Source organism: Cricetulus griseus, chromosome 2 (assembly GCF_003668045.3).
Source record: "Cricetulus griseus strain 17A/GY chromosome 2, alternate assembly CriGri-PICRH-1.0, whole genome shotgun sequence".
NCBI lineage: Eukaryota > Metazoa > Chordata > Mammalia > Rodentia > Cricetidae > Cricetulus > Cricetulus griseus.
This window is the reverse complement of record NC_048595.1, coordinates 164,679,972-164,693,826: the sequence shown is the minus strand read 5'-3', so window position 1 is coordinate 164,693,826 and position 13,855 is coordinate 164,679,972. Positions and strand designations below refer to the sequence as shown.

The window sequence follows — 13,855 nt, the reverse complement described above, 5'->3', positions numbered from 1 at the left end:
GCACTTTATCTATATTCAGCAAATATGCAGTATCTAGATTTGGCAGTATACTGCTTTTCAGTTTACAAAATCAAATTACTAGCTAGTTCACTCGTAACTCGCTCTAAACACACCTATCATTGTTAGTGGTGTTCTAGGGCAGATCTTGCTGACTGCTCCTCTACCCCAGAGGGAGACAGCCCTTGGAGAGAGGGGAAGGAGTTAGTAGATAGTCACTTTGTTAGTAAGTCACTCTGCCACTTGAATCCAGCTCTTCTCATCCTAAATCCCATGTCTTCAGCATTCACTTGGAGAAACCTAAGTAAGGCTCAAAAGGAATAGTTTCCAACAGTCCACCAACTTTTTTCTGGATACTCTAATCCAAAACAGTACTTGGCACATTGAGAATCTATTACATTTAAGACTCTTTGACACATAGTGTCAAGAACTCTGCCAAGTAACATCACCTCTCTTTGCTCTTTCCTATTTTTCCTCCCCTCCTCCTTGAACACCCTTGAAACCAGAGCTTTAGCAGACCGTGGGTGTTGAAAACTCTTTGTGGAGGGGACAAGGAATCTAGCTGATGGAGTTGAGAGTTGACATTTTTTAGGGGAATTCAATAATGGTGAATAGCTTAGATGGGAATGACGAATCTTTGAGCACCTTTAATGTCTACAAAAGGAGTTGACATGTTTTCAGGTGCCCAGACTTGCATCACCCACTGTACATATTCTTTCTGTCCAGAACAGAAGACAGTGTCATCCAAGTGAATTAAGGAGCAGAATCAAGTAGTTAGGACCACACAGGAAGACATGAGTGACTTCCTATGTAGCTGAGGCAGAAATTACTGAAAACATGCTGGTGTATGGCTGATGCATACTTTACAATTCGCATTGTGTTTCCAGTCCTGACTATCTGTGCTGCACTTCAGACCAGTGCCTTCAGTTGTTTATTTGACAGTCCCACCAATAATCAGCTGATTAAGTCACAAACTTTTATTTTCTCCAAAAAGTGAACACAGGACTTTCTTCTCTTCAGTCTTCTATATCACAGGGAAGAGTAAGAGGAGGAGAGGGAAATGAGAACGACTGGAATGGAGGTTGAAAGTTGCAGATTTATAGAGTGGTTAGGAAGCCTCCCTGAAATGCATATAAAACAAGACTTGAAAGAAGTAGATAGGGAACCCCATTGCTCTCTGGATGCAGTGTTCCAGGCTGAGAACAGAGGGGTCAGATGAGGTGAGGGAGAACTGTTTGGGAAGCAATGGGAGGTTCAGGTCCCAACATGCTGGCTCACAACCATCTGTAACTCCAGTTCCTGGGGATCTGATGCCCTCTTCTGACCTCTGTGGACAGCAGACATGCATGTAGTACACATATATAAATGCAGGCTAAACACATACAATAAAAATGAATACATTTTTTCTTTCAATGGCTCTTTCATTCCAGGTGATCTCCTTCTTCAGCTCGAGGCTGCTACAAGCCGGAGCTGAGCTGTCAGTGGAAAGAGTCTTGGAAATCATCAAACAAGGGGTTGTGGCACTGCCCAAAGACAGACTAAAGGTAAGCTGCCTAAAGACTTGCCTGTCGGCACCGGCTGATCATTTGATGCACATGTCAGCGTCTAGCAGAATTGTACCGCTTACCTAGTGCTCATATATCGAGACTATAAATTCTCGCTGCCCCATCCCAACTCCAAAACTGCAGTTCAGTAGAGAACTTGCACATCACTGAGTATCCCATGAGTGACCCTGCATACCCCATGTGCAGCTCATACTGTTAGCACCTATATTTTTATTCCAGTAAAACAAATTGAATCATACAAACCTCACCAAAGGCTCATGGGAAGTGGAGGTGGTGAAGATGTCAGGTACTGCAGGGCCTGATGCTTGTGAGTGCCTCCTCTTGTCATCCTGGGGCCTCAACATCTGAGTGTATTACCTCATTCAGTGCCCTCTGGAGTAGCTAATGTTAGCAGCTGAAGTCACCAGGTGAAGAAGCCAGCATAGAAGGGTTGGTTCACCCGGAGTTTTAAAACTAGAGAGTGGTTGAGCTGACTCAGGTCCAGGCAGTCTGGCTCCAAAGCCCTTGCTTGTAATCCATACACTGCATACTGTATGCCTTGGTCCAGTAATGGAAAGAAAAGCACTTCATGGAAATGGGGGAAATTCTGCATTTAAAGAAAACACTTTATGTTTATGTGGCAGAGGCACTCTTTAAGGGAACTCATGGGTAAAAGTCCATGCCTCAGAACTGATCCCTTAGAGTAGCAGTTCTCAACTTCCTATGCTTCAACCCTTTAATACAGTTCCTCATGCTGTGGTGACTCCCAGCCATAAAATTGTTTCTGTTGCTACTTCATGACTGTAATTTTGCTACTGTTATGAATTGTATGTAATGTAAATATCTGTTTTCTGATGGTATTGGGCAACCCCTATGAAAGGGTCATTTGATCCCCAAATCGAGAACCACTGTCTTAGAACCTGGTGTGGTGGCTCATCTCACCAGCACTAAAACTTAGATCTGTGGTAACAGTTTTCTCTCTCAGAAAATACAAGAAACAAACTATACAGGTAAGGGTAGTTTATACATCAAAGAAGACAATCCACTTTTCAGTTCATGGTAGCAGAGAACATAGTGAGATCTATATGCTAGAGGCAAGACATTTCACTGAAGTATATGTAGCTTGTGACAAGGAAGGATGTTGCTCAAGAGAGTAGAAATTAAACAAACCTGCTGCCCATCTCTTCACTAATGGTTTCATGTAAACACATATGAGAAGGGCGTTTCCAGCTCTGCATCCCTAGCCTCATCTCCAGTCTCCTCTAGGCTACAGAGGATCACCAAGGTCGTTATATTTCCCAGAATCCTCTTCTCCCCAAGATGCCACAGTTGCTGGAGTTTTGAAGCGGCTGTTCTCCAGAGACTGCCCCTGGCCTCCACCAACCATGTTAGTCAGAGTTTTATTACTGTAGTAACACAATGACTGAAGGACTCAATTGACGAAGAGAGATTTGTGTGGTGGTTTCATCCTGTGGAACAGTTGGCCCTATTGCTCTGTGCCAGCCATGAGACAGCATATTATGGCAGGAGCTGGTGACAGTACAAAATTTCACACCTAGTTCAGAGCCTGGGAACAAGAGAGGAAAGAACTGGGGCTGCAGTGTTCCCCAGTAACTCGCAAACCTACTCAGTTCCTCTCAGTGCTTCCACTAAATGCTCAACTGCTCTGTGAGCAGGACACCAAGTCCTTCATGTCTGGGCCTTTGAAGAACATTCTGTATCCAGACTGTAGAACCTGCCTGCAGTACACGACTGAAGTTATCAGTGGTCCCAGAGATGCTGAAGTTTTTCAGTGCATGGCCGAGGTTGTCAGTGGCCCCCCAGAGATGCTGAAGTTTGTAGCAGCTCACAGAAAGTCTGGAGTACGTCAGTGATACTGGCTATCATGTTGCAGCTTCCCTGTTCTATGGCTTTCAGTATGTCATATATGTACTTGATTGATACTAGTAACTTCTGTTTACCCTACCAAACCTGTCAGAGAAATAAAACCCCTGATTTCAGAAGAACTCAAAATCTCAGAAATGCCTTAGAGAGCACGGTGAAGAGAAACCACAGAAGCTGCAAGGATGTCACCACCAGTGTGGTGGTGCTGCTTCAAAGTGGGCATCCAGGAGCAGCTGACAAGGTTTCAGCTGAAGCCCACAGGCCTGCCCACTGCTGGCACTAGACCTGGGTTTCCTGTGTCCTGCAGGACATGCACATACCACTTTCATTGCCACAGCCTAAAGTCAAGTCCTGCAGAGCTCTGCTGGGAACTGCCACACCATGCTCTCAGCCATTACCCCACTGGATAACATGAAGGGAGAGAGCGGGTTCAGTGACCAGAGTATAAAGACACTGTTGATGCATCATGAGAAGCAGCAAGCCACTCTATGGCCTGTGTGTAAGAGGCAGACGGAGCAGTCTGAGCCTGCTTAGACAGCAGCCAGCTATGCTGGGAAAACTTGAATCCAGGGAAGCAGGGAGCAATCTGGGGTCTTCAGTCCAGAAAGAAAGGACAAGGTTCCCTACTTATACATCCTCCCATCTCAGTATGGCTTTGCTTCTGTCTCCGTCATTGAGTTGGTTGAGTATATCCTTTAAACAAAATTGAAGCCCAAGATAAGTAAATGAATAGTGAAGAGGGACTAGCCCCTTTGATTGTTACTGTATTTTTTATTTGGCGCAGTAAATGTACATATTTACTTTTAATACAGAGATATTCGTGTGTGGGGTCAGATCAGGGTAGTAGCATTTCCATCACCTCAGACATTTGCTGTTTGTTCTGGGAATATCCAAAAACTCTCGCTTCAAGCTGTTATGAAATATTCACTTGATTAGTGGCAACCATAGTAGTTCTACTGTACTACAAGTTGTTCACCTCATATTTCCATAAGCTATCCTCGTCCTCCCACAACCTTGTTGGGCTCTGGTAACTAACTCCCCTTGTATACTCCTCTTGTCTCAGATAGATCAATGTTGTTCTTCCACGTATAAGTAAGAACATATGATGTTTGTCTTTGTGTACCGGACTTATTTCCATCTCCCATCCACTTTGCTGTATGTGGCAGAATTGTTTACAGCTGAGTACTGTTCCATTGTGTGTGTACCACATTTCCTTGTCCATTCACTCATCCATACCCCCCTGGGTCAGCCCACTTAATGGCTATTGTGAAGAGTGAGGCAGTGGGAAAGTGGGGGTGACTATTTTAGATATATATCCAATACTAGGATTGCTGGATGTCTTGATTAGGTTTCTTTTGCTGTGATAAAACACCATTACCAAAAGCACCTTGGAAGAAAGGGTTTATCTCATCTTGCAGCTTGTATTCCATCATCCAAGGAAGTCAGGAAGAACAGGAACTCAAACAGGGCAGAAACCTAGAAGCCAGAGCTGATGCAGAAGCCATGGAGGGGTGCTGCTTACTGGCTTGCTCCTCATACCTTGCTCAGCTTTCTTATAGAACTCAGGATGAACATAGGACCACCAGCCTAGGAGTGGTACCCCACAGGGAACTGGGCCCTCCCACATCAATCATCAGTCAAGAAACACCACAGCTTACCCACAGGCCAGTCCTAGGGAGACATTTTGTTAATTGACAGTCCCTCTTCCCAATTGACTCTAGAATGTGTCAAGTTGACATAAAACTGACTGGCACACTAGATCTATTTCTAGTTTTTCTAGTAGTATCTGTACTGATTTCTTCCATGCTGTGCCAGCCTTTTTAATCTTCTGACACTGTTTCTCAAAATTCTGGCAAATGTAACTTGTCAGCAAATTTTAGAACTTAAATTCTACAGTAATAGTAATGCTGTAGGATATCTTTCTAAGTGTTGTACGGCAGTGAACTGATCCTGTTGTCACCTCAGCTTTCTAAGTGAAGCAGCTAAGACCTCAAGACATTGAGTGATGCTGGAGTGCAGAGCTGGGCCCAGCAATAGGCATCACCAAAGCAGCCTTTCTCCAGGCGATTTTCACCCTGTGCTTGCCCGGGCTGAGATGAAGAGCACTCATATGTTAGCCTTAGTCTGAGATCATGCTTAGCAAACATTGCTAGTAAGCCCAAGTGTGAGCCAGAGAAGCAGGTGAGGTTACAGTACAGAACCTGTACATCACATGAGGTGAGGAAAGGGTGCAAAACCTGAGGAAGAGAAGATCCCAGGAGATTCAGTGTCTGACCACTGCAAGGATTACATCATAGAAGAATCAGGCATTTTATCTTTGGGGGTGGAAATTGGACCATGAGGGCTTTTGTTCTCTTTAAAGAAGGTATCTTTTAACTACTGAGATTTTCAAGCAATCAATGTGTGTGTCTTTCTGACCACACAATGAGATACCTGCAGCAAAGTCTGGGAGCAAATATAAGAGCATCATGTGACCCAAGGGCATAGGAGAAGTGGGTTAAAAGAAGTTCTATAGGAGCTTGGGGAGTGGCTCCATTGGTAAACTGCTTGCTGCGCAAGCATGAAGACCCATAGCACCCATGTAAAAAGCTGCTGTCAGAGGCACATATTTGCAACCCCAGTGCTGGGACAGTGGAGACAGGCAGATCCCTGCAGCCCATTGTTAGATAGTCTTGGTGAACTTCAGGTTCTTGTAGAATACTGCTTCAACTAGGCAAAGATTTATTATATTCTTTTATGCTGCATTTGTTTAACAGTGTAAAGATGTGTTGCTTTGCCTGCCTAAAGCACCTGATTGGTGTAATAAAAAACTGAACGGCCAATAGCTAGATAGTAGAAGGATAGGCAGGGCTGGTGGTCAGAGGCATAAGTATTAGGAAGAATCTAGGCTTGAAAGAAAACAGGAGAGAACTAAGGGAGAAAGAGAGGGAAATGCCCAGGGCTAGCCAGCCAGGCAGTTGCCAGACAAACAGACGCAGGGTAGGACATACAGAATGAAAGAAAGGTTAAAAAAAAAAAAAAAAAGCCCCGAGGCAAAATGTAGATGAAGAGAAAAGGTTAAATAAAGTTATAAGAGCTAGCAAGAAACAAACATTCATAACTAATAGGAAGTCTTCGTGTCTTTATTTGGGAGCTGGTTTTTGGTGGCCTAAAAGAAAGTCTGCTACACCACCAGGTTCAACAAGAGACCCTGTCTTAAAAATAAGGTGGAGGAGCTGGGGAGATGGCATACTGGATAAAACACTTGCCGTCTCAATGTGAGGATAGGAGTTCCAGTCTCCAAGAGCTATGTAAATGGTGAGTGGGCTTGGTAGCTACCTGTAAAAATAGCATTCACAAGGTGTCAATCCAAGCTGGCTAGCCAGTCTAGCTGTCTGTGACCTCTGGGTTCAGTTGAGAGACCCTGCTTCATAAACAGAATGGAGAGCAGAGAAACAAAACCTCTGATGCCAATAACACACATATGTATATGCACACGTACACACACACACAAGCACATATGCCTGCACATACCATGTACATAGACACACACAAAAAAAAAAAAAAAAAAAAACACACACACACAGTCTTATGATAAAAGGCTGCACAGAATTGTACCAAAGATTTCTTGTGATTTTTAGAGTCCGGAATTATACTGTCCTTTTTTTTTTTTTTTTTTTTTTTTTTTTTTTTTTTTTTTTTTTCCTTGAATCTATGCTGAGTTTTGCAGAGCAGTGCCCTGTTACCTACCAGCAGATAGAGCTTGAAATTCTTACTCTGGGATTCTAGACAGCTCACAGTCCTCTCCTCTCCCAGTGGCCCCTACCCACCCCACCCTGGCTCCAGGCAACTCTGCATCTGTGTCCATCTCTTGCCTTCCTCTGTGGATTCGCTTCTGCAGCTCACTCATCTGGACGTGCAAATTCCCTTTTCTCCTTCTCTATGATCTGGACATGTCATTCCCTTTTACCTTGGCCTTTCCCTTATCCAAATTGTGAACATTCTTTAAAGGCCCTACTAAAATTCAAGGGATTTATGAAGACTTTCTTTTTATTCTTCCAACCACATAAGTCTCTCTCCTTCAAATGTCTAGAGCACTTTATTTCTGTATCTTGTCCTCTTTTGCCCTGTATTTAGATGTTAAATGTCTTTCCACTCCACCCGTAGGTTGCTTGAGAACAGGAAGTGTCGCTCTTCTGCAGCCCCTGCTGCCTTGCTCAGTCCATGAGATGAGTAGAGAAGTGAACAGCCCATGTTAATGTACTGTATGGGGGAAACGAGCTTCTTAGCATCTGGGGGTTGAGAAGTCAAAAATACTGTGCCTTCAGACATGCTTTTCAAATTTTTATTCACCATCTTCTAAAGTTTTAATGTCTGTAATTGTCTGTCTCTGTTCTAGCACTGTCCTAGACACAGTGGATACAGCAGAGGACAAAACAAACAAGTCCTGATGGCATAGAGCTTGCAGTGGTGGAGAAGATACAATAAGTTAAAACTGTAAAACAAATGTTGTGTTAGGAAGCAGTGACTAATGAAAGAGTGCCCTTTGCCCCACCAGCCTGTTCTGCAGTACCCTTGCTGTTAAATGCTGTGTCTTGAGCTCCTCATCTGTCCTGTTCATGACATTGCTAACAGGTCCTGGTCACTTCTGTTGTATTTGGGTCTTTCTGATTTTCAGTAGAATCTCCTGATTCTATTAAAGCTGTTCATATTTGGCCAAGGCCCCAGAAGCATACTGCCCTCATGCAGCATGGTCAGGTGTATGGTGTCTGCAGGTTTCTTCTCTAGAGATATTGTTTAGCATCTCCAGGTTTCTCCAGTGACACATGACCATTTGTTCCTTTGAAAATGGTAAAAATCTTGGGAGTGACGCTTAACATCTTTACTGGTGTCTTGTTTTTCCTTAGAATTTGGCCATTGATTTTATCATCCTTCAGTAGGTCTGGCTGACACCGTGAGGAACTTACCATTGTGTTTGCCAAGTGAGGACTTTGTAGTTCACTCTGGAGGTTATAGTTCAGTGTGACCTTTGTTTATTTTTGCCCAGAGTTGTCTAGCTGTGGCAATGGACTCCTAGTACTCTGAGTACTTCTTGGCACTGTGCAGTGCTGCAGATCAGTCTTGTACCTTGTGTGCCGAAGACCAGGCTGGGGGCTGGGCCACCTTTTGCCTGACCTTTCTGCACCTTCCTTTCCCTCCTCCTCCTCTTCCACTAACAGCTAATGCTTTGTGCTTCGCTGTGTTCCCAGGCACCTTCCCTCTGTGCACCTCTCTTCCTGGCGTGCCTCGGCGCCTTTCTGTCACTTCACCCCCACTCCCTGTGTCCTTGGTCCATGCTGTGATGCCTGGTTTGTTTTCTAGTTCCTTTAATACACACTCTTGGATCAAGAGCCTTTCCATGGGCATAGAAAATAGTGAAGGCTGACCTTAATATTGACCTTGGAACAAAATGAGTGACAGTGTGCAGGCCACACACTCCAATTTGGATGGATTGTCTTTTTATTCTGCTGTGCTCAAGAAGAAATGGCTCTTTTAGACAGTCACATATACATGGAAATGCAGCCTGCTTCATGGTTTGGGCCAACAGAGAAATTAGTTGATTTGTGGGAGTCCCAGAGACGTTAACCCTTGCTTAGAGTAATATACGATTAAGGCCAAGGTCACAGCAAAATCCTTTAAGTCAGACAGGTAGTTTTGTTCTGGAGCATGCCAGAAAAAAAAAAAAAAAAAATTGTATCCCTGGGCTCCGCTTGCCACTGCAGTCAGTGGTTAGAGATGTTGGAAGATGGATGGTTCAGTTTAAAAACAGAAAACAAAACAATCCATCACCTGTACCTGAAGAGAAGCTGAAGATACATTTACTGGCATAGTGGGCCACACTCTGCTGATCCAATGATTGTCTGCTGAACCTATCATTGTCACAGCTGTGACGTGGTGGAGGGGGGGGGCTGTTTAGCCTTGGAACCAGGCCTTACCTCAATTGGTTTCATCATTTTGGGGGAGTCTGGTATTTATATTAAATTAAATCACCTAAAACCTCAAGAATTTAATTCACAGGATAGCACAATGTCTGAAGTTGATTGGAAAAGCTGTGTGTTAATAATGTTGGCACACCACGTGTGACCAGAGTCCTTCAGGGTAGTCTGCTTATATACACAAATACAATATTGGCATATAATAATAGCTTTACACATGCAATAGATTGGTAGAAATGGATTTCAGATTGGAAATACTATTTTAATAAGCTCCATATTTTAATGTGGAAGTGTCTACATAGTGATTTACCATATATATTAAAACATTATATTGTAGCTTTTTGACTAACTTGGCTTAAGAGTACCATAGAATTCATGAATTTACTCACTAGCTAAGCAGATGAGCCTGACATTTGACGTTTCCTTCATTGAAAAATGAAAACTCAATTTGTAGAATCATTCCCCCAGTTTTGGACAAGTTAACATAAAGGGCTAGAAGACCGTGGCACAGTAATTGACATTCAACCAAATAAAATAGTTTTCAATCAAATATTATTTGACATAGTCTTCTAAAATATTTGCATAATAGTCTGTGTGGGAATGTATACTCATTGGCTAAATTTGTCTATACAGTTAAACAACGGGGCTGTTCAAAGTAAATAGAATTAATATCAATCTAAACATGGAACATTACTGGTGTTCCATGAAGTCTGGGAAAGACTTCACTAGGTCATCATGTTTTCCCGATCTCTGTGCTTGGATGAGAATAAAGGACAAGCTCTGAAACCCTCTTGCTTGTTTCTCATTTAGGGTTTGGTAGGAATAAAGTTAGCATGTGCTTCCAAGCTGTGTTAGTTAGTAGCCATGGCTCAGAGCCCTTGCTGTCTGCACCCACAGCACAGCAGGTCCTGGCTGCCATTTCGCTGACTGAGAGCAGTTTGAATGACATGGGAGTGGAACATAAATCATTCCATTCCGTGTGTGCTCACTGCCGCATCACCTCATACAGGAGAGTATAAGGTTCCTGCTTCCCCCTTTTCATGGGCTCAGTTAATTATCTGTGTCATTGGAGGATTAAGATAGTTACCATGTGTAGCATTTGAAACTCAGGTCCTGTTTTCACGGAAAATTTAATAAAAAGATGACTTGTCTCCGTGCAAATAGGAAATTGTGGAATAACTTGATAAATCATAATAATTAAAAGTAACAACCAACTCACACTAGATGTAGTAGTTTGCATGGCAGGGGAATATTAGTCTGTATATGTGAGTGTGGGCATGAGTGTGCCACAGTGCCTGTGTGGAGGTCAGAGGCCAACCTCAGGTGTCAGTCCTCACCTGCCTTCTTCCTTGTTTTATACAAGGTTTTCCTGTTATTCGATGGTGTGGGTACCAAGTGAGCTGGCCCTGAGCTCCTGACGGTTTTCTCATCTCTGCTTCCCACCTCCCAGAAGGATTAGCCACTTGCACTACTGTGTCCAACCTTTTCCTGAGTCTGGAGACCTGAACTCAGTCCATCAGGTTTATATAGCAAGCTCTTTACCTGCTGAGCTATCTCTCCAGTCCATCAGTGAGTTTTAAAGCCTTCATTTTTTAAATGAAATGTTTAGAATATTTTCACTGTTGTCATTAGTTGCATAAGGAGTTGTATACACAAAAAAAGTTAGATTAATTTGTCTAGATTTGATTGTTTTGTTTTATGTGTGTTTTGTCTGCATATGCATGCTTATGGAACATATTGTATAGATTTTTAATATGGAATTTTACAACTTCCCCTTTCTCCCATTGGAAACCTCCTCCTTCTTTTCCCCAAATGTCACTTCTGTCAGATATCTGATTCCTGTAACGTACAAATAGTACGTTGCAACTTAATTGTGCTTTGACTGTTTGTTCTACCCAAGTAGTTATTTTACCCCATTGAGTGCAGTATTGCTGGATGTCTTTGAGAAAACAAAGACACATACAACATCACCCAGCCCTCAGGAGAGGAAAGGTACACCCTGGCAGAGATAGCTAACAAAAGGGCAGTTCACCCTGTTTTGTTAGGTAGAGAGAGTGAGTTATAGAAGGAGAACATGGCTGGACTAGTCAGGGAGAGTTAAGGAGAGGCCAAGGCTTCACTCTGTCCTCCATGAAGGAAGGTGACATTTACAAAAGTCCAAGGTGAAAGAAAAAATCTGAGCAAAGGAAATCTCTGAATGAGTGACAGTCCAAGGCACATTTAGCTTAGCATCCAATGGAAACAACTGGACTCATAAATTCTCCTGCCAAATCAATGTGGCTTTTGTCACTTAATGGCACAATAAAGTCATTAAACTAGTACCTTTCAAACTTTCTGATTTTTGATACAGGGTTTCTCTATGTAATCCTGGCTGACCCAGCACTTACTCTGTAGACCAGGCTATCCTTGAACTCACAGAGATCCCTCTTGCCTCTGCCTCCCAAGTGCTGGGAGTAAGGGATGCACCACTGCCCAGCTACCTTTCAAAATTTTTGACTGTCATTCCCAGACACACACACACACACACACACACACACACACACACACACACACACGTATGTGTACCATGTGTGGCAGTATACATATTTTCATACAACTAGAACAAATTTGTATAAAACAGTGCTCACTAAGTATAATGGGCTCATAATCCTATATTATTTTTAATTGCTGACCAGGCCTACTAAATTGATTTAATGATCAGATGCTATTTAATGTGTTAGAGTTTTAAAAATTCATGCATTAAGTGAGTTGTTTTTAGCTGTGGGCCTTAGAATGAGGAGGGATCATCACCATCCTCCAAGAACATGTTCAAATGCCGACCCTTGGGCTCCATCCAGACCTCTGACCTGGTACTGCTCTTTCAGAAACACTTAAGCTCAGTTCTCTGCAACCACATATGGTTACATGCACATACGCCACACTTGGGAGATGTTACAGCTCTTAAAGTCTCCATTCCTGCACATTAAAAAAATGTACAAAACTAAATAATTGTATTTGGTTCTTGTGACTTTTTTTTTTTTAAACAGAGGTATTGTTTTGATTTGCAACAGCTGCCGAATCCTCCTCTCCCTCCCCTTCTCTCTCTCCCCGCCTTGCCCTCCCCCTTTCCTTTTCTTACTTTCTTCTCCCCCCTCCCCCCCTCCTCCTCTTTCTTTTTATTTGTTTTTATTTTGTGGTTTCTGACATTGGATCTCACCATGTAGCCTGGGCTGGCCTGGAACTAACATACTATGTCACTTAGGCTGTCTTTAAACTCATGATCATCCTGCCTCACCCTCTCAGGCACACTGATATTCAAGCACACTGAAACCCAGGCACACTTATATCCGGACACACCCCACCCACCCACCAAAGAGTTCTCCCCCAAGCGTATTTCCAGCCCAAGGCCTTGTGAAAACTTCAGAAGAAAGGCAAAGGCCCAGTATTCATTCACACAACAATGCAGTGCCTTACACAGAGCAAAACTGGTGGTTTGGGGACGAGGCCACTTTCCTTACACTGATGTTCATTTCCAGCGAGTTGAAGGTGACAGTGATGGACACATAGATAATCACAACAGTGATGCCGGTGAACATCTGCCCATTTCACTTACAGTTTCTTGGAACTGAATCTGTTGGTTTTAGGGGATTTGAGGCCCTGAAGTCTAGCCTAGTTCTTTGAGGAATTTGAATATCAATGTTGCCTACCAGTCAGTGTGAGACAGTTGACCATCTCATAGAACTTTTTGCCCAGCAGTTCAGAGACTACACACTCATCCTGATAAGAACTAAATATGTTTGAAAAACTTTGTAAAGTAGTGATATGGGACCAGTAAAATGGCCTAGTGGATAAAGATGCTTGCCAGCAAGTTTGTCCAACCCTGGGATCCATATTGTAAGGGAGAGAACTAAGTCCTATAAGGTGTTCTCTGATCCCACATGTGTGTATCCCTCCCACCCAACCGAAATAAATAGAAAGGGTTTTTAAAACTGTAAAGATGAGGTTTGGCTTGGTTTGGTTTGGTTTGGTTTGGTTTGGTTTGGTTTGGTTTGTTGTGGCTTAGACAAGGTCTCTCTGTTATGTAGCACTGGCTGTCCTGGAACTTGCAGTATAAATCAGGCTGGCCTAGAGCTTGCAGAGATCTTGCTTGCCTCTGCCTCCTGAGTGCTGGGACTAAAGCTGTGTGTCATCATGCCTGGCCTGATAAATTTTTCACCCAGTCCCACTTCAAAATAAATATTTCAAAGGATTTACTAATCCTTGACTCTTCTCTGGACTGTACAGACTGTCATGCTCCACTTGAAGGGTACCTCTATATAACCCTGGTCCTGAGTATTCCCTATATAACCCTGGTCCTGGGTACCCCTATATAACCCTGGTCCTGGGTATCCCCTATATAACAACCCTGGTCCTGAACTTGATTGCTTACTTTCTATCCAGAAGTGACCTTTGTTCATGTAAAAGGTCACTTAGATATACTTTGAAATGAAAATGACC

At 43.1% G+C, this 13,855-nt stretch overlaps 1 protein-coding gene across 5 annotated transcripts in view; it reads left to right on the top strand.

The window, feature by feature from the left end:
• Dym (dymeclin) overlaps positions 1-13,855 on the top strand; it is a 257,330-nt gene that overhangs the window by 207,381 nt on the left and 36,094 nt on the right. For 4 of the 5 annotated variants that reach the window (XM_027397915.2, XM_027397914.2, XM_027397913.2 and 1 more), the window contains one exon: positions 1,428-1,541. In XM_027397915.2, the coding sequence (XP_027253716.1) occupies positions 1,428-1,541 (114 nt within the window). Of the gene's footprint in view, positions 1-1,427; positions 1,542-10,742; positions 10,794-13,855 lie in introns of those variants that run through there. The other variant, XM_035440052.1, reaches the window with a different exon arrangement.